The 20,044-nt window shown below is 45.2% G+C and overlaps 6 protein-coding genes across 6 annotated transcripts; 1 reads left to right on the top strand and 5 right to left on the bottom strand.

Moving 5' to 3' along the window:
- Window positions 1-1,760: 1,760 nt before the first annotated feature.
- On the bottom strand, window positions 1,761-2,343 carry LOC112050939 (histone H2B). Its single transcript, XM_052889472.1, has one exon. The coding sequence runs from the start codon at window positions 2,240-2,242 to the stop codon at window positions 1,868-1,870; it is 375 nt and encodes a 124-aa protein (XP_052745432.1). The 5' UTR covers window positions 2,243-2,343; the 3' UTR covers window positions 1,761-1,867.
- A 776-nt stretch (window positions 2,344-3,119) lies between these two features.
- LOC112050938 (histone H2A) lies at window positions 3,120-3,678 on the bottom strand. The gene has a single exon (XM_052889474.1). The coding sequence runs from the start codon at window positions 3,568-3,570 to the stop codon at window positions 3,196-3,198; it is 375 nt and encodes a 124-aa protein (XP_052745434.1). The 5' UTR covers window positions 3,571-3,678; the 3' UTR covers window positions 3,120-3,195.
- An 852-nt stretch (window positions 3,679-4,530) lies between these two features.
- On the bottom strand, window positions 4,531-5,624 carry LOC112049472 (histone H1B-like). The gene has a single exon (XM_052889467.1). The coding sequence runs from the start codon at window positions 5,510-5,512 to the stop codon at window positions 4,763-4,765; it is 750 nt and encodes a 249-aa protein (XP_052745427.1). The 5' UTR covers window positions 5,513-5,624; the 3' UTR covers window positions 4,531-4,762.
- A 7,642-nt stretch (window positions 5,625-13,266) lies between these two features.
- LOC112049496 (histone H3) lies at window positions 13,267-14,416 on the bottom strand. The gene has a single exon (XM_052889471.1). It carries the CDS (start codon window positions 13,756-13,758, stop codon window positions 13,348-13,350), a length of 411 nt encoding a protein of 136 aa, XP_052745431.1. The 5' UTR covers window positions 13,759-14,416; the 3' UTR covers window positions 13,267-13,347.
- A 139-nt stretch (window positions 14,417-14,555) lies between these two features.
- LOC128198021 (histone H2B) lies at window positions 14,556-15,050 on the bottom strand. The gene has a single exon (XM_052889470.1). It carries the CDS (start codon window positions 15,035-15,037, stop codon window positions 14,663-14,665), a length of 375 nt encoding a protein of 124 aa, XP_052745430.1. The 5' UTR covers window positions 15,038-15,050; the 3' UTR covers window positions 14,556-14,662.
- A 1,839-nt stretch (window positions 15,051-16,889) lies between these two features.
- On the top strand, window positions 16,890-19,788 carry LOC128199515 (uncharacterized). Its single transcript, XM_052889466.1, has 2 exons — window positions 16,890-18,746; window positions 19,138-19,788. The coding sequence occupies exons 1-2, from the start codon at window positions 17,148-17,150 to the stop codon at window positions 19,180-19,182; spliced, it is 1,644 nt and encodes a 547-aa protein (XP_052745426.1). The 5' UTR covers window positions 16,890-17,147; the 3' UTR covers window positions 19,183-19,788.
- The last annotated feature ends 256 nt before the right edge of the window (window positions 19,789-20,044 follow it).

Here is a 20,044-nt window from a genome sequence, read left to right as displayed (position 1 = left end):
ACTTAAAAAAAAAAAAAAATCAATGCTATTATTATTATTATTATTATTGTTTTTTTTTTTTTTTTTTTTTTTTTTTTTCGAGATGATGTATGTATGTATGTATGTATGTATGTATGTATGTAGTGTACGTTCAGTGGCGTGCACACGGTTTTTAACTAGGGTAAGCATTATAATAATAATTATCTAAAAATTGTGTACTACGTGAACGTATGTACTTATGTGTGCTTGTCTTGTGGGCAAGTATGTGTTCGAGTGTCACTTTTGTCTTGTTGTTTTGTGTACTGGCCCATATGTATGTACTGATAGTTACCCAATTTCATTATTAGGATACATAGGTAGATAGATTTTCAATAATAATCATAACGATAATACTATATATGCGGCGATGATATCATATTATATCATTATAGACAGCAAGTAGGTTAGAGTTTAATAATAATAGTAGGTGATTAAGTGATTCAATAGAAATATTTGCGGCCCTGAAAAGGGCCTTTTTTTTTTCGATCAATGTTTGATCGCACCGGTAACGGCACTATGATGCGAGGCGCATCTTAGGCGCGTTCGCCTCTGATCCTGCGCGCGAGCTGAATGTCCTTCGGCATAATGGTGACGCGCTTGGCGTGGATCGCGCACAGGTTGGTGTCTTCGAAGAGCCCCACTAGGTAAGCCTCGCTGGCCTCCTGCAGCGCCATCACGGCGGAGCTCTGGAAGCGGAGGTCGGTCTTGAAGTCCTGCGCGATCTCGCGCACCAGCCGCTGGAACGGCAGCTTGCGGATCAGGAGCTCGGTGCTCTTCTGGTAGCGACGGATCTCACGGAGGGCCACGGTGCCGGGCCTGTAGCGATGAGGTTTCTTGACGCCGCCGGTGGCCGGGGCGCTCTTGCGGGCCGCCTTCGTGGCCAGCTGCTTGCGCGGTGCTTTACCACCGGTTGACTTGCGAGCGGTCTGCTTCGTACGAGCCATGATGCCTCCTCTAAACGGAACTTTAGGAAAAACCAAAATAGAATTCGAACGATATGAGCGCGCGCGTCGTTCAACGTACGGGGAATGAATGATAAACGCGGCTCGTATTTTCGAGTTTTGTAGAATGGTATGAACAGACGGGGGGGAGAGGTGTGGGGCGCAAGACAGAGACGCGCTCACGCGGGAGCGAGACGCGGCACGACCTTCTCTCGGCTGGTTTATTTTAGTTGATTTATAAAAATTATTATTTAATTTTTTTTTGGGGGGGGGGGGGGGGGAATAATGTACCTACCCACTACACTAGTAATAAAATAAAACAAATTAAATAAATCGAACCGAATCCAGAACCTCTCACGATCACGCAAAAAAAAAAAAATAAAGAAAAAAAAAAAAAAAAAACTATTGCTATTATTACCATCATAAGACGAACAATACACTGATTCGGCCAATCAATTAACTAACTATTGTTAACTACCAACTATCATTATACTTCTTTTTTACATTATCTTAATCCCCGGCAAGTATTTCACAGGTTGGTTTACAACCTACGTCATAAAAATTATATTGTTAAGTAAGTTCTAAATAATAATTACGCATCGATGTATTGTTTTCTTTTGTTTTGTTTACAGCCCATTCATTCATTAATATCATTGAGACGTATGCACTTCATGATGTACTTACCTACCTACCTACCTACCTACCTACCTGCCTGCCTGTATGTATATGTATATATCTATATGTATCTATAACTCCCGTGCAGTGCACTCAGTACAAGGTAATAAAAATAACGACTATTACTAATATTATATGAAGGAATGTTTTTGTGGCCCTGAAAAGGGCCTTTTATTATCAATTTTATCAATTGTAGCGAAGCGACGAGACTAGACAACGTCCACACCGGGTCCTCACTTAGAACTGGTGTACTTGGTGACGGCCTTTGTGCCTTCGCTGACTGCGTGCTTGGCCAGCTCCCCGGGCAGCAACAGCCTCACGGACGTCTGCACCTCCCTGGAGGTTATAGTCGACCTCTTGTTGTAGTGGGCCAGACGAGAAGCTTCGGCGGCGATGCGTTCGAATATGTCGTTCACGAAGGAGTTCATGATGGACATGGCCTTGCTGGAGATGCCGGTGTCTGGGTGGACCTGCTTGAGCACTTTGTAGATGTAGATGGCGTAGCTCTCCTTCCTCTTGTGCTTCTTCTTCTTTTTGTCGGACTTGGAGATGTTCTTTTGCGCCTTGCCGGATTTCTTGGCGGCCTTACCGCTAGTCTTGGGTGGCATGTTGCACGCAACGAACGATTAAAAACACACTTGAATACTGTAGTACTGCGAGCGCGACTGTCTCGTAGTCAGTTAGCGAGAAAAGTGATGCGATATTATACGAGCCCCCGAGTTTTGTCACTTCGGCCGGCGCACGCGTGCCGCGGCCGCGGTGAACGTTGCCTCGCCGTCGCCCAATCGCAGTACCTTTCGGTGCGGGCTGGGGGACGCAGGGACGCGCGCGCCATCCACATCCCCCCCCCCCCCCCCCCCCGCCCCTCCCCACCACAGCGTATAATAATTTTTATCGTTAATTATGTCCGTCCATCAAGCAATCAATCGATCGATCAATTAGTTAATTTCTTAATTAATATTATTATTATTATTATTGTAGATAGGGGAAAAAAAAAAAAAAAAATTATCACTACTGCCCATTAATTGTAGGCAAGATAATAATATAATGTAATGCAAATTATGAACGGATTCTATTTTTTTTTTAATTCTTTTTTTTTTTTTTTTTTTATGTAGGTAGGTATTATACTATAGGTATTATATATGCTTTAATATCGAAACGACGACCACTGCATGTAATGACGACGATAACTTATTCAACAACAACAATCCTGACATGGTTTACCATTTTTTTTTCAGACAGAAACGATACTCACACCTCTAATACAAGACAAGCGAACTACACACAGTGGTGTGTAAAGCATTGAGTAGCCCGCCAACCCGCATTGGATAGGCGGCGTGATGTGTACAAACTCCATATTACCAAACCCCAATGTACAAGCGTAGTGTAGTGTAGTGTAATGTAATGGGGCATGGGCCGTCAGTTACGTTAGTTTACTTGGTTAGGTTAGTTAAGTTTACTTGGTTCATTAAAACATTGGAACAATTTTGTGGCCCTGAAAAGGGCCTTTTCTTAATGAGCGAGTGTGAACGAACACACGAACTTGCTTGCGAACGACCTCTTAGGCCTTCTTCTCTGTCTTCTTGGGCAACAGTACCGCTTGGATGTTCGGCAGCACGCCGCCCTGTGCGATGGTCACACCGGAGAGGAGTTTGTTCAGCTCCTCGTCGTTGCGGATCGCCAGTTGGAGATGCCTCGGTATGATCCTGGTCTTCTTGTTGTCGCGTGCCGCGTTTCCTGCCAACTCGAGAACTTCAGCGGCCAGGTACTCCATCACGGCGGCGAGGTAGACGGGCGCCCCGGCGCCGACGCGCTCGGCGTAGTTGCCCTTCCTCAGCAGTCTGTGTATACGGCCCACGGGGAACTGCAGACCGGCGCGGTTGGAACGGGACTTGACCTTTCCCTTGACTTTACCGCCTTTTCCACGGCCGGACATGGTGTTAGAGTAGAACTTTTACGAACTGGTATGAAAAAGTAGCGCGCGCGCGTGTGTACGCGAGCGGCGAAGATACTGGTAAATAGTAAAAATAATCAGATGTCGGCTTGAATATATATACCGTGCTCGGTTATCGGAACGGTGGGGATCGTCGCGAGCCGACAGCGAATGGCCTGAAGCGAGACGGGGCGAGTCCGGGGGGAGGGAGGGGGACGCGAACAATGAGAGGCGAAGTGCATAATAAATAATTATTATTATATTGTTAGTGTCTTTTGTTTGTTTGTTTATCTTATAATGAGATGCAGAGATGATGAGGGTGACAGTAGTAGTAGTGGTGGTCAGTGGTCAGTGAGCGATTCGTGAGTCGGGATCGGGTTCGGGTATTTCTGGATGGAAGTGGATCAAGGAAGAGAGGAGAGAATGATGACGATAGATCAGTTTGTTAAGATCTATCGGTTTGTTTTGTTGTAGGTGCGGTGCAACTGCGGTCCGTGTCTCGGTGGTGCATACGAGTGCAGTGTGGTGTAGTACAGTACAGTACAGTAGAGTAGAGTAGATAGAGATACTAGTGAGTGCATATCATGCACGTTGGTTAGTCGGTTAGTTAGTTAGGTTGGTAGGTATAGGTATAGTTATGAGCAGTGGCGTGCATAAGGTTGTCGATCAGGGTATGCACTAGTAATAAAATTGAGCAAAGTGGAAAAATATGTATTTAATGAGCACTAAGAAGACAACTCTCGGGGTATGCAGTACTTTCTAGTGCACACCACTGTGTATGAGTATGATACGTTCGTACGTAGCAGTGGCATTAGAATGTGCAGTGAGTGAATTCTATTAGTCCGCTCGTGGTAGGCGATAGAACAAGGTAGGTAGGTAGGTAGGTAGGTAGGTAGGTAATAGGCAGTGGCGTGTCATGTTAATGTTTATGTTGAGGTTGAGGATGAAAATAAAACAAAACAATAATCGTCGCATCGGTTGGTTAGATACTATAAAGAGAGAGATAATATGTTAGCCCTGAAAAGGGCTTTTTATTGTTGCGGTTGTGAAGCCGCACGGGTTTTCGAAACGACTCGACTCGACTCGACCGTACAGGACCACCGAACGGGCGGGCGGGCGGACACCGCTCCGCTCCGCTCCGCGGCGGGCGACGGACGGCGACGGGCTTCGCGCGGCAGGCTGGCGCGCGGTGGCTCTATTTCTTCGCGGCGGAGGCCTTCTTGGCGGCGGGCTTCGCCTTCGGTGCGGCTTTCTTAGGTTTGGGCGCTTTTGGTTTCTTCGTCGGCGGCTTGGCGGTCTTCTTCGCCTTGGAGACGGCGCCTTTCGCCTTGGCCGGGGACGCGGACGCGGCGGCGGCTGCGGCGGAGGACTTCTTGGCGGCGGGCTTCTTCCTCTTGGCCGCGGCGGCGGCCTTCTTGTCCCTGGCGGACGCGGCGGCGGCTTTCGCCTTGCTCGGCGAGGAGGCGGCCGCGGCGGCGGAGGCGGCCTTCTTGCCGCCCCTGCCGCTGGCGGCGGCCGGCGACGAGGCGGCCTTCTTGGAGCGGGCGGACGCCGCGGACGCGGCCGCGCCCTTGCCGCCGGCGGGCTTCTTGGACGCGGACGACTTCGACTCCAGCTTGAACGAGCCGGACGCGCCCTTGCCCTTGGTCTGGATGAGCGCGCCGGACTCGACGGCGCTCTTCAGATACTTTCTGATGAACGGTGCCATCTTCTCGGCGTCTACCTTGTACTGGGCGGCGATGTATTTCTTGATCGCCTGCAGCGAAGAGCCGCTCCTCTCCTTGAGCTCCTTGATGGCGCTGTTCACCATCTCGGACGTCTTGGGGTGGGTGGGCTTCGCCTTCGGCTTCTTGGCCGCGGCGCCGCCTGCTCCTGCGGACGCCTTCGGTTTCTTCGCCGGAGTCGCCGGCGCCGGTGCCTCGTTTGCCACTGCTGTGTCGGACATTTTCTTTATGATTTTTTTTTTTTTAATTTCACAGTTCACGCACAACACAAACAAACACAGACGTCAAATTCAATGTGATCAAAACAAAATTCGTAAAGTCAGTACAGAGGTCGCTGTTGGCAGTAAGGGTCGGAGCTATACCGTAAGGAGAGCCGCGATGTCGCTAAACATTTTCCCGTACGAACTCTTCGAACTTTTCACTAGCATGCATCGTTTTAAATCAAAATTATATATACTCATTGATATTTTTCCACATTTCTGACCTCAGTACGGTTTCGTCTTGAGCGTGTCCGCGTTACTGTACGATTCAATCGCGTGTACTCTGCGTGCACGGGGTGCGATCGATGTTTAATTTCGATACACCGCTACTCGCGTACCTCGGGTCCCGTTTAAAACTTATTTTTTTATATAAAACATCGCATAGAGCGTTGCACGTGTCGCCAAATCGAAAGCTAAGGTCCCACTTTACCGATATGATGACTCGCCTTAACGCTGTGCCTTATTTTGATAAACTTTGAGCCGATCGAAGTGGAGGCTCGTAAAACACGACCCGATCTTTCGGCGTGTACGGATGGTCTTCAGAGGTCTCTCGCCGGTGTGATCTGATTGATTCGATTGAGATATAACTATGTAATAGTAAATTGTAATCGTATAACAGACACGTTACCATCGAGAGCACCAATAACATGCGCATATTGTAATATCGACTGTAGCGTAAGTCGGCGCGAAGGGGCGCGCGCTCGCCAGCGGAGCTCAGAGTTACGGACGGACGGCGTTTCATAATACCAGAGAGCCCCGAATCATACACTCCGAATATCACTTGACTTGACTTGATATTAAACTTATTTACTTATTTATAATTACAACCTTCCACACACTCGAACAGATAAACACACCGATATCTGTCGCTAGAAATTGTACCTACCTGCTGCGTACGTACTGCGCCCAATAAATATAATGTACCTATGTAATATGTAGTACAGTAACTGTAGATTTAGTACTTATGGTATGTACTTCTACTTACAATAATATTAATACCTACCTACTTCATGGTGTCAAAGTAGATAGGTAAGTACCTACTCATTTACTTAGGTAGGTAGGTAGGTAGGTAGGTAGCAAGCAAGTTGACAAGCAAATTGTCTGTACGTTATAGGTACAAACTTCAAAGTGAGAAGTGCTCAGTTAAAACATTTTATGTATAATGTACCGGTATAGTCTACCTCTATGTCTATTGTCTGTACTCTGTAGGCTTAGCCGTTAGCGTTGTTTTATTATTATTATTATTGATGAGATTATATTTTGTGATAATATTCATATAATAAGTAATAATGATTAGTAGTGGGCAATGCGGAAACGTATGCGGCCCTGAAAAGGGCCTTTTTTATACTGATTTTTTTTATTTAAATCAGGCGAGACTAGCTCTCGGTTTCTTCTAGTGGTCTTAACCACCGAAACCGTAGAGCGTGCGTCCCTGGCGCTTCAGGGCGTAGACCACGTCCATGGCGGTGACGGTCTTCCTCTTGGCGTGCTCGGTGTATGTGACGGCGTCGCGGATCACATTCTCGAGGAACACTTTGAGCACACCGCGGGTCTCCTCGTATATCAGACCGGATATACGTTTCACGCCACCCCTGCGAGCCAGACGACGGATGGCCGGTTTCGTGATACCCTGGATGTTATCACGCAACACTTTCCTGTGACGCTTGGCACCACCTTTTCCCAATCCCTTTCCACCTTTGCCGCGGCCGGTCATGATGTCTGCGTAGAGTGTTTACTTCGAATTCGAAAACAACGCACACTGTTCACTGGCCGAATACCAACACAGTACAATCTAAGCCGCTTTTTTTTTTTTTTTCCTGTTGAGTAAATGCCGTTTAGCTCCGTGTGGAACCACTACGACGTCACCGGTAGGGGGGTGGGCGAGCGCGGAAGCATCGCCTGTGCACGAAGGCTGAAATAAAAACAGAGGACGGAACAGCTCTCCAAGGGCGTCTCCTATGAGACTCGGGCCTCGGCTTAGAGGGCCATTCGGGAGGGTTTAACCGTGACCTGAGTGAATCAGTCCGGACGCCCCCGAGATCGTGAGTTAGAAAACCCACGTCCGGGTGACGTTAGATATCGGGGGCCTCGTCTTCGCCGGCGAAGACGCTGTGTAGCTTGTGATTGTGTTGCCTGGGGAGCATTGTCGGTTGTCATGTCATCGTCAGGATCGTAAAGGACGTTTTTGGGACGTCTCTGCTTGGAGTTAGCGTTAAGGTTGGGAGTATAGTTGCAAGCCTCAACCACTAGTGGGTTGGGATGGATGGCAGCTCTATCAAAATAGTTTTGAGAGAGCTGTTTCATGTGATTAGCTATTGAAGGTAGTTCTAAGTCTCTATGGAGGTCGTTATTACGTACAAACCACGGCGCGCCCGTGATTTGCCGTAGGAATCGATTTTGTAGAGTTTGAAGCGGCTTAAGGGTCGCTTTGGGACGGTGGGCGAACACTACACTAGCGTATGTTAGGATCGGACGGATCGTAGTCTTATAAAGCGTTAGCTTTGAGCGGAGGGACAATTTACTTTTTACGTTGATCATCGAATAGAGGCGGTGCATCACGTATGCAGCCTTTTTCCTAGCTTTCCTAATGTGCATGGAGAAGCTCATGCGGTTATCGAAGGTCACGCCTAGGTATTTGGCAGTACGTTGCCAGGGGATGGGAGCTCCGTAGAGTGAGACTTCTTTTAGTTTGTTCTGGCAAAACGGTTTGCCAGTGAAGAGCACAGCTGCGCTCTTCTCTGGGTTGACTTCTATCCGCCAAAGGCGGAACCAAGTCCCTATGACGTTGACCGCCTTCTGCAGGCGGGCTCTGATGGAGCGCGGGTCTACGGCCGTCGCGTACAGTGCGGTGTCGTCCGCGAACTGTGCGACGTGAACGCCCGGGTGATCGGTGGGAATGTCGCACGTGTAGAGCGAATATAGAAGCGGGGAGAGCACGGAGCCCTGAGGGACTCCCGCGCGAATCCGTCTGGGGGATGAGAGCGTACCGTCTATACGGTACCTGAAGGTGCGGTTGGACAGAAAGCTGTGTAGCAAGCGGACCATTTTGTTTGGTACGCCGGAACGGTTTAGTTTGTATATCAAGCCTTCGTGCCAGACACGATCGAAAGCTTTAGCTACATCAAAGAAGAGCGCCCCGGTGGCGATAGGGTTATAGAATTTATTGAAACCGGTTAGAATGTGCTCCGTGAGGCGGTGCACTTGATGAACACACGAGTGTTTACATCGAAATCCAAATTGTTGATTGATGAGAAGTTGCTTCTCATCGCAAATGGCTTTTAAACGATTCAAAATGATTATCTCATACACCTTGCCAATGGTGTTGAGCAGGCTAATTGGACGGTAGCTAGTCGGGAGGTCACGGGGTTTACCCGGCTTGTGGATGCCAATGACCGTGGCTTCTTTCCATGCGTCTGGGAAGGCGCAGTGGGCTAGGAGAACATTGAAGATGTTCACCAGGAGGTTGATTATCTGGACCGGGAGAAGCTTTAGTGCTTTATTACTAATCTTATCTGGCCCCGGGGCCTTCTTTTTGCGCAGACCCTTTATAACCGCAGAGACTTCCTCGCATGACGTGGGGGTAATTTCGACTCCGTCCGGGGGGCGAGATAGTATAGAAGTGAGTTCGGACTTCACTTTCTTCGCGTGTGATTTTACGAGTGCCGTAGTGCTCGGAGTGCACTGGGCTTCCAGACTGTCGGCTAGGCATTCGGCCTTATCGATATCCTCGATCGCGTTCGGGAGGCCAGGGCGTTTGAGAGGTGGGGTGGCCGCGAGACGGTCGGCTTTGAGATGTCTCGCCACGTCGTAGAATGCTACGTGCGATGGCTCGAGCTCTCTCAGTCGGTCGTCCCATTGTCTGTCAAAACGCCAGCGCAAGCGACGCTTGCACCGTCTTTGGAGAGTCCAGAGTAGACTCGCGTTTTGTCGTGTCGGTTCAGAGTCATAGCGTCTTTGCTGGGCGTTTCTATCTGTAAATAGGACCCGTAAGTCCGACGACAAGGGGGCCGTGCTGGAGGCAGGGACCACCTTAGTGCAATCATTTATTGCTTCGCGAATATGACCATTTAGATTTGAGGAAGCTGCGAGCGCTTCTGCTAACGTCCCTATCTCGTCAGGAATTTGGTCTAGGTGCTGTGAAGCCATGGACTTGAGACGCTCAGACAGTCTCGCGTAATTGATTATAATTTTGGTCGGGGGGGTCGTGGAGGGCGGGGGGCCAATCTGGAGTATGACTGGTCGGTGGTCCGAGTCTGAGACTATATCTGAAAACACCTCCAATGGACTCGCTTCAAGAGCGATGTTCTTTAGAAGTGCCAGATCCAGTACGCTCGGATTTTGGTTATGTCTGTCGGTCAGTCTCTGGTAACGTGTTGGTTTGTCAGGGGTGAGCAAAATGAAATTGGCGTCTTCACGGTCAGTCAGTCTTCTTAGAGTCCGTCCTCTAGAGTTATTATAAGTGTTAAACCAGCTGGTATGTTTGGCATTAAAGTCACCGGCTAGGATGACGGAGTCGCTTAAAGAGAGGAGTGTCTGAATGTCACTCTCTAGTAGGTGTTTATTACCTTTTTGATAGATTGAAACCAGTGTGATCGGCGAATGGCCGGTCATACTGACCTGACATACTGAGACTTCCATGTTAATAAGCTCGGGAGGATCGAGAGGAGTGCAGTGAAGAGCCCTTCTGTAATAAATAGCTGTACCTCCCTTCCTTTGGGTGGTCCGGTCGTTTCTAATCATTACGTAATTCCCTATTTTGGGATCGCGAAGGCTAGGTTTCAAGAAGGTCTCTTGCACCAAAAAGATGTCCGGTTTGTGGTCGCGTATCCATTCGCGGACCCCGAGTATGTTATCGTTAAGCCCGTCTACGTTATAGTAGCCGACAGTCAGGGAACGCGGTTTTAATCTACCGTTGTGCGCCATTTAAGAAATTTTTAAAATTCTCCATCGCGCGGAGCATGCTACTGTGCTCGAGGTGAGCCCTACAGGGGTCTACTTTGCATTTATCAATGAAGAGGTCGAACTCCTCCATGCTAAATGCGCTCAAGTACTCAGAGGTCTTCTGATGCACGTTTGTTTGGGCCTGAGGGGCCTTGGGACTGGTGTGGGCCGCGGGGGCAGCCCTCGGGGGCTGAGGGGCGACCGGGGAAGCCGGTGCCGCTCTGGGAGCGATAGGCGCTCCATATAAAGGTTTGCACCATGCGTTGGTGGTAGGCACCGGCGCAGGCACAAACTGTTGAGCGGGCTTTTTAGCCGCAGGTTTACGACCCGCTGCCCTACCCCTTCGCTTGCCTGGCTGTGGGGCCTTCCGGCATCCGCGATAGTTCGCGGGATGACCGGCTTCGCCGCACAGCACGCAGCTTGGGGGCACTTCAGCGATCCGCTCCTTTCGGGGGCAATCTACTGTGCCGTGGTCTCCCAGGCACTTTACACACCTGGGACGGGCGAAACAGTTTTTCTGACTGTGGCCATATAATTGGCATCGGTGACATTGGCCAATTTGGCCTCTATTATTTGGCTTCTCAAAGGAGAGGCCGGAAAGGTGGCAGATGGCCCTGAGGTTGTAAATCCTCTTGCCCTCTGGAGAGAGGTCGAGGATTGCCAAGACGAGGTCAAGGGGCTCCTTTGTACGCGTGCGGTACATTCGGTGGACCTCATGCACAGGGAGCTCCTGTGCGATGAGGTCAGCTTTGATATGCTCAGTATTGAGCTCCTTCGGGAGACCGCGGATTACCACGCGGAGGACTCGCTCTTCGGGGAGAGCGTAAGTGTGATATCCTATTGCGTTCGACCGCAATAATGAGGTTAAGTGCCTATAATCGTTCGAAGTAGCACACACCGCGCGAATGCCATATGACATGAGGTTCGCGGTTGGGATGGGACGTTTGTCCTTAATTAGCATGGGGACTACTTTCGTCGCCCATGCGTCTTTATCCCTGATAATCAGGGGCGGGATCTTCTCCTTGCGAGGTTCCTCCATGGGAGAATCCTCGCTTTCGGAGTCTGTTTGGGACTCAGAATCGGTACGGGTTTGTGACTGAGATTTGCTCTCAGTCACAGTGACCTTGTTTTGAGAGTTTTTAGAGGCCTTGCGCCTCTTTCTGTTGCCAACGACGACGGTGAAGCCTTCGTCGATGGATTCCGGGGCCGGTGAAGCCGGTGAGTCTGGGACTTCGCAGACTTCCATGGCTGAAGGCCTATGGACCGAACTTGGTTGGGAGGGCAGGGCTCCCTTGGGGTGGGCTGAGGGCCCGGGGTTCGCGTTAGGCGCGCTAGTCCCTACGGACGGAGTCGAAATAGCCGAGCGGCCCGGAAGGGGCCGAGAGGCTACTAGTCTCGGGTCGCGGGATGCCGGTATGCTGGCCTGCAACGGGCGCGCTACCTGCGCAGGTAGCACGTGGACACGGGACGCGGGGGTAGCGGGGGTCGCGGGGGTCGCGGGGGTCGCGGGGGTCGCGGGGGGTGCGGCGGCGTTTCCCGGAAGGGGACGACTGCCTACCTGCTTTGTTAGCGCAACCGGTTGCGCAGACAAGAACGATTCCAGATAACCTGGAAATTTTTCCCGGAGGTCCTTGAAGAGGGCCTCCAGGTAAGGCGGGGGAACGGAATTGGGGTCCATAGTGGACCCCGGAGCTATCTGGGCCTCCCCACCGAGGCGGGGAGGTGTGTGCCTACTGTGTGACCCTAATGGGTTCACGCCTTTAGGTGACGTGGGTGTACCTAGTCTTATTCTAGTGTACTCACGGGCTGGAACCACTAAACTACACTAAAACAACGTAGCACAGAACACAGAACACAACACTGAACGGAACAGTGATCAAGACAAAAACTAGACGAAACTAGCCAGTCTGACCTGATTTAAAATGAAACAAAAATCAGCGGAATGGAATTCCGAGAAATCCCAGATATTGGTGACCGCCACCGTGAGGTTGAATGGCTGAAGAGCCCAGAAAGACAACCGCACGGGTCGGCTGCCAAGATCAGAGTGATCTAAGCCGCGCTTCTCCGCGCGCATTTATACGATAGGGTACGTAGTCGCTATATCGTATCGCTTCTGTCATGTGTTATTCGCGGCTGGATGGAGAGGGACGTAATAACTCTAGAGTGGCGGTATGAGGGGGGAGGGGGGGGGGGGGGGGGGCGCTTCGCAGTGTTTCGTCGAGGAGGGGATACTATTTAAGCGTTGGAAGCGCGCTCTTTTTTTTTTTTTTTTCTTTTTTTTTTTTCTTCGTTCTTCAATCTTACTTAAAAAAAAAAAAAATCAATGCTATTATTATTATTATTATTATTGTTTTTTTTTTTTTTTTTTTTTTTTTTTTTTTTCGAGATGATGTATGTATGTATGTATGTATGTATGTATGTATGTAGTGTACGTTCAGTGGCGTGCACACGGTTTTTAACTAGGGTAAGCATTATAATAATAATTATCTAAAAATTGTGTACTACGTGAACGTATGTACTTATGTGTGCTTGTCTTGTGGGCAAGTATGTGTTCGAGTGTCACTTTTGTCTTGTTGTTTTGTGTACTGGCCCATATGTATGTACTGATAGTTACCCAATTTCATTATTAGGATACATAGGTAGATAGATTTTCAATAATAATCATAACGATAATACTATATATGCGGCGATGATATCATATTATATCATTATAGACAGCAAGTAGGTTAGAGTTTAATAATAATAGTAGGTGATTAAGTGATTCAATAGAAATATTTGCGGCCCTGAAAAGGGCCTTTTTTTTTTCGATCAATGTTTGATCGCACCGGTAACGGCACTATGATGCGAGGCGCATCTTAGGCGCGTTCGCCTCTGATCCTGCGCGCGAGCTGAATGTCCTTCGGCATAATGGTGACGCGCTTGGCGTGGATCGCGCACAGGTTGGTGTCTTCGAAGAGCCCCACTAGGTAAGCCTCGCTGGCCTCCTGCAGCGCCATCACGGCGGAGCTCTGGAAGCGGAGGTCGGTCTTGAAGTCCTGCGCGATCTCGCGCACCAGCCGCTGGAACGGCAGCTTGCGGATCAGGAGCTCGGTGCTCTTCTGGTAGCGACGGATCTCACGGAGGGCCACGGTGCCGGGCCTGTAGCGATGAGGTTTCTTGACGCCGCCGGTGGCCGGGGCGCTCTTGCGGGCCGCCTTCGTGGCCAGCTGCTTGCGCGGTGCTTTACCACCGGTTGACTTGCGAGCGGTCTGCTTCGTACGAGCCATGATGCCTCCTCTAAACGGAACTTTAGGAAAAACCAAAATAGAATTCGAACGATATGAGCGCGCGCGTCGTTCAACGTACGGGGAATGAATGATAAACGCGGCTCGTATTTTCGAGTTTTGTAGAATGGTATGAACAGACGGGGGGGAGAGGTGTGGGGCGCAAGACAGAGACGCGCTCACGCGGGAGCGAGACGCGGCACGACCTTCTCTCGGCTGGTTTATTTTAGTTGATTTATAAAAATTATTATTTAATTTTTTTTTGGGGGGGGGGGGGGGGAATAATGTACCTACCCACTACACTAGTAATAAAATAAAACAAATTAAATAAATCGAACCGAATCCAGAACCTCTCACGATCACGCAAAAAAAAAAAAATAAAGAAAAAAAAAAAAAAAAAACTATTGCTATTATTACCATCATAAGACGAACAATACACTGATTCGGCCAATCAATTAACTAACTATTGTTAACTACCAACTATCATTATACTTCTTTTTTACATTATCTTAATCCCCGGCAAGTATTTCACAGGTTGGTTTACAACCTACGTCATAAAAATTATATTGTTAAGTAAGTTCTAAATAATAATTACGCATCGATGTATTGTTTTCTTTTGTTTTGTTTACAGCCCATTCATTCATTAATATCATTGAGACGTATGCACTTCATGATGTACTTACCTACCTACCTACCTACCTACCTACCTGCCTGCCTGTATGTATATGTATATATCTATATGTATCTATAACTCCCGTGCAGTGCACTCAGTACAAGGTAATAAAAATAACGACTATTACTAATATTATATGAAGGAATGTTTTTGTGGCCCTGAAAAGGGCCTTTTATTATCAATTTTATCAATTGTAGCGAAGCGACGAGACTAGACAACGTCCACACCGGGTCCTCACTTAGAACTGGTGTACTTGGTGACGGCCTTTGTGCCTTCGCTGACTGCGTGCTTGGCCAGCTCCCCGGGCAGCAACAGCCTCACGGACGTCTGCACCTCCCTGGAGGTTATAGTCGACCTCTTGTTGTAGTGGGCCAGACGAGAAGCTTCGGCGGCGATGCGTTCGAATATGTCGTTCACGAAGGAGTTCATGATGGACATGGCCTTGCTGGAGATGCCGGTGTCTGGGTGGACCTGCTTGAGCACTTTGTAGATGTAGATGGCGTAGCTCTCCTTCCTCTTGTGCTTCTTCTTCTTTTTGTCGGACTTGGAGATGTTCTTTTGCGCCTTGCCGGATTTCTTGGCGGCCTTACCGCTAGTCTTGGGTGGCATGTTGCAAGAAACTCTGTAACAAGTAAACATACATATTATTTTTACTATTATTTTTTTTAATAATTACACAAAAAAAAAGTAGATAATTACATATTTCATTTTTTTTTTAATTCTACAAATACAAAATCAATCAAATAAACCATACAATTCAATATAAATAACATAAAAATCCATCCAATACTTTTCGAGTTACACCATAAACTAACAAACAAACACACATAAAATTATTTTAACAGCAGTTTCGAATACTCCAAACTAAGCTTATTCATTATGTATAAACAACATTAAAATCGGTTCAATACTTTCCGAGTTATGCGTAACAGACAAACTAACATACATACAAAAATTTTAATAACATTTTTGTTCATCGCTAACTTAGCTAAGACTTTCTATGAAAACCGCATACAAATCGATTCAGTACTTTTCGAGTTATGCTAAAACAAATTTACAAACAGACAAACTAACATACATACAAAAATTCTAATACCAGATTTAAGTACTGCTAAGTTAACTAAGACTTTCTGTGAAAACCGCATCAAAATTGGTTTAATAGTTTTCGAGATATACTAATCCAAATGAACAAACAAACAAACTAACATACATACAAAAATTTTAATTACAGCTATACTTACTTCAAAGAAATCTAAGACTTTCTATAAAAACCGAATAAAAATCCCTTTAGTAGTTTTTGAGTTATGTCAAATAAAATAAACAAACAGACAAACTAACATACATACAAAAACATGAATAACAATTTTACTTACTACAAACATATCTAAAACTTTCTATAAAAACCACATCAAAATCGGATAAATACTTTTCGAGTTATGCTAATCCAAATTAACAAACAGACAAACTAACAAACATATAATAATTCTAATAACATATGTAAGTATTACTAAGTTAACTAAGACTTTCTATGAAAACCGCATAAAAATTGGTTTAGTAGTTTAAGAGATATGACACAAACAAACAGACAGACATACATACAAAAATTCTAAAAACATTTACTAATACTTCAAATCAATGCTAATTTATATATAAAACTTCCAAAAAAATATGTTTAGTAGTTTTCGAGTTATAGCATATACAAACAAACAAACAAACATACATACAGACATTTCAAAATCACTTACTAATACTTCAAATAAATCCTAATCTATATATAAAAGTTCCAAAAATATCCATTTTATAGTTTTTGAGTTATGACATAAACAAACAGATAGACATACATTCAAACATTTCAAAAGCACGTAGTAATACTTCAAATAAATCCTAATCTATATAAAGAATCCGCATAAAAATCCCTTTAGTACTTTTCGAGTTATAACACAAATATCCAAACAGACATACATTCAAACATTTCAAAAGCACGTACTAATACTTCAAATAAATCCTAATCTATATATAAAACTTCCGAAAAAATCCATTTAATAGTTTTCGAGTTATGACATAAACAAACAGACATACATACATTCAAACATTTCAAAAGCACGTACTAATACTTCAAATAAATCCTAATCTATTTGAAGAATCCGCATAAAAATCCCTTTAGTAGTTTTCGAGTTATGACATAAACAAACAGACATACATACATACAATAATTTCAAAAGCAATAACTAATACTTCAGATAAATCCAAATCTATATATAAAACTTCCAAGGAAATCCGTTAAATAGTTCTTGAGTTATGACACAAACAAACAAACAGACATACGTACAAACATTTCAAAAGCAATAACTAATACTTCAAGTCACATATATATAAAACTTCCACAAAATATCCATTTAATAGTTTTCGAGTTATGACACAAACAAACAAACAAACAGACATACATACAAACATATTATTAGCAATATATATGTAGGATTGGAGAACGGAACGTAGTATGGAGAGAGCGAGCAAGTGTGTTTGTGTGTGAAAGGGATGCAAGAGAGGTTTGGAAGATGGCGGATTACAAGCGAACGACGACAGAGTGCTGTGCATAATTAAAATTAAAATAAAGTGCTTAAGACGAAGATATATCCCGTATTTCTTTTAACCAATATCCCACAGTTTTGGGGGCTCGTCCGGGATATAAAAGAAATACGGATCACGACGATTTACGACGATGTCACTGAAAGACGTGATTGTGGAAAAGTGTGTTACGGACGACGACCACGCGGACTTCACAATGGCGGCGTTATTTCTGGATGGAATTCCTAAGTTCAGCGGAGATGACAAGACGTTATCATCATCGAAGTGGGCGCAGGACATCGAGGATAATGCTGAAATATTCAGATGGACAGCACAGCAAAAATTAATATTCGCACGAAGGTCACTTATAGGCACGGCGGCCCTGTGGCTCAGGAGTGAAAAAGCATTCAAGACGTACGATGACCTTAAGGCGGCAGTGCAGAGAGAATTTCCAGATACCGTTAATATCAAGGAAATGCACGAACTTATGACGTCCCGCAAGAAACGACGAAATGAATCATATTATCAGTATATGTTACACATGAAGGAGTTAGCACGCAGAGCAAAGTTTCCCGATTATGTAGGCGTGCAATACATAATAGATGGCATTCAAGATCATGAATCAAACAAATCTATACTATACGGTGCTACGTCTTACCCGGCGCTGAAAGAAAAAATAGTTTTGTATGAAAAAATGAAATCGAAGTCGAGTGCGAGTCATACTAAAAATATACCTATAACTAAGCCGGATAGTGTAACTACAAGTGAAAATAAAATAATAAGTGAGCGGTCAGATCAACATAAAGGTCAGAATAGAAGGTGTTTTAATTGTGGTGATCGTTCCCACATAGCACGGGTGTGTCCAAACGGGATAAAGTGTTTTGGTTGTAATAATTATGGACACAGGAACGGACCTGAATGTAAATTAAATATGGCGTCTGCAAGACCAAGTTCATCAAAAATAGAAAACAAAACAGGCGACGCTAGCGCCAGCGGCAGCGCGTCAGTGGGCGGATCGGCGAAACAGTTCAATATGCACTATGGCATTGTGACAGATTGCCAACCTAACGAAAATCGAACTGTCAGTGTCATGTCACGATCGGCGTCTGCGGCGGACTTTGACGTAATGCAAATTCAAAACAAAATTATGCCCGGAAAGCCCATGAAAGAAGTTACAGTGAAAGAATTTACTATGAAAGCATTGGTGGATACGGGCAGCGACGTAAATTTAATATCTCACGAGTGTTTTAACGCGATCGGCGCGAGAATTTCCGAAGATTATTTATGTTTAACGGGACTCGGACATACGCAAGTGAAATCTTTAGGCAAAGTGTTGTTTAACTTAACTATTGACGATGTAGAATTTAAAGACGTGTTATTTCATATTGTTACTAAAGATGTTATGCCATTTCATATGATATTAGGACAGGAATTCTTAAAAAATATAACCATGATAGTAAATGGGGATAAAGTTGTGTTTTTGAATGAATGTGAGGGTTGGATGTCGAAGTTGTCTTGTTTTTCAGATTCTATTGTAGAAGTTGATCATATCTTGGACCCAAATGTGAAACAGCGGGTGTTACAATGCATTCAAAGTTATAACCCGATTCAAGTGAAAGAGGCACCCATCCAGTTGAAGATTATTCTCAAAGACGACATTCCTGTTAAACAGCGGCCTCGAAGATTATCTTTGGTTGAACAAAAACTAGTGGATGATCAGGTTAGCGAGTGGCTAAGTACAGGAATAATTCGGGTGAGTTTTTCAGAATATTGTAGTCCCTTGGTACTAGTCAGAAAAAAGGATGGTACAGTTAGGATTTGTGTAGATTATCGCTTGATAAATAAGAAAATGATTAAAGATGAGTTTCCATTACCAGTTATTGATGACATGATTGATAAATTACATGGCGCTAAGGTTTTTAGTGTCTTGGATCTTAAGAATGGATTTTTTCATTTACGAGTGTCTGAAGAGTCAGTTCAGTACACATCATTTGTCACAAATAATGGCCAGTACGAGTTCCTTAGAGCTCCCTTCGGCTTGTCTATATGTCCCAAATACTTTATGAGGTTTGTTAGTATTATATTTAGAGATTTAATAGCACAGGAGATTATGATGATTTTCATAGATGATATTCTAATTATAGCAAAAGACGAACAACAAGCTGTCGAAAGACTCCAGTTGGTGTTAAAAGTAGCTTCAGAGTATGGTTTGCAGATTAATTGGAAAAAGGCTAACCTTATTAAACGTGAAATTGAATATTTAGGTCACAACATAAAGGACGGAGAGATAAAACCAAGCTCAGAGAAGACTAATGCTGTATTAAAGTACCCAGAACCTAAGGACATCAAACAGCTTCAAAGTTATCTTGGTTTGACCTCATATTTCAGGAAATATATTGAAAATTATGCTTTAATTGCTAAACCACTTACAGATTTATTGAAAAAAGAAAATGAGTTTATTTTTAACGACGAGCAAAGACGAGTATTTCAGATACTAAAGGAAAAGTTGGCTACTAGTCCGGTGTTAAAGATTTTTGATCCAAAATTGAAGACGGAGCTGCACACAGATGCTTCTAGTGTAGCATACTCAGCTATTTTGATGCAGTATTGGCCTGATTCAGGACTTCACCCAGTTCATTATATGAGCTGCAAGACAAACAGTGCTCAGAGTAAATATTCAAGTTATGAACTCGAAGCCTTGGCAATTGTTGAAGGTGTAAAGAAATTTAGACATTATCTGTACGGGATACACTTTAAAATAATTACGGACTGCAAAGCATTTGAAATGACCTTAAAGAAGAAGGACTTAACTGCAAAAGTGGCAAGATGGGTTTTATTCCTCACGGAATATGATTTTGAAGTCGAACATCGCTCAGGATCAAGAATGAGGCATGCTGATGCATTAAGTCGATATCCTCATGTAGGGTTAATAACCTTGAGTGATAAGTTGAGACAAGCTCAGAATCAAGACGAAGGGCTTATGGCTATAAAAAAGATATTGAAAGATAGACCATATTATGACGATTATTGGATAGAAAATGATTTGCTTTA

The sequence above is a fragment of the Bicyclus anynana genome, chromosome 26, assembly GCF_947172395.1.
Source record: "Bicyclus anynana chromosome 26, ilBicAnyn1.1, whole genome shotgun sequence".
Taxonomy (NCBI): domain Eukaryota; kingdom Metazoa; phylum Arthropoda; class Insecta; order Lepidoptera; family Nymphalidae; genus Bicyclus; species Bicyclus anynana.
Note: the sequence above shows the minus strand (reverse complement) of the source record. Positions and strands in the feature narration are given on the sequence as shown.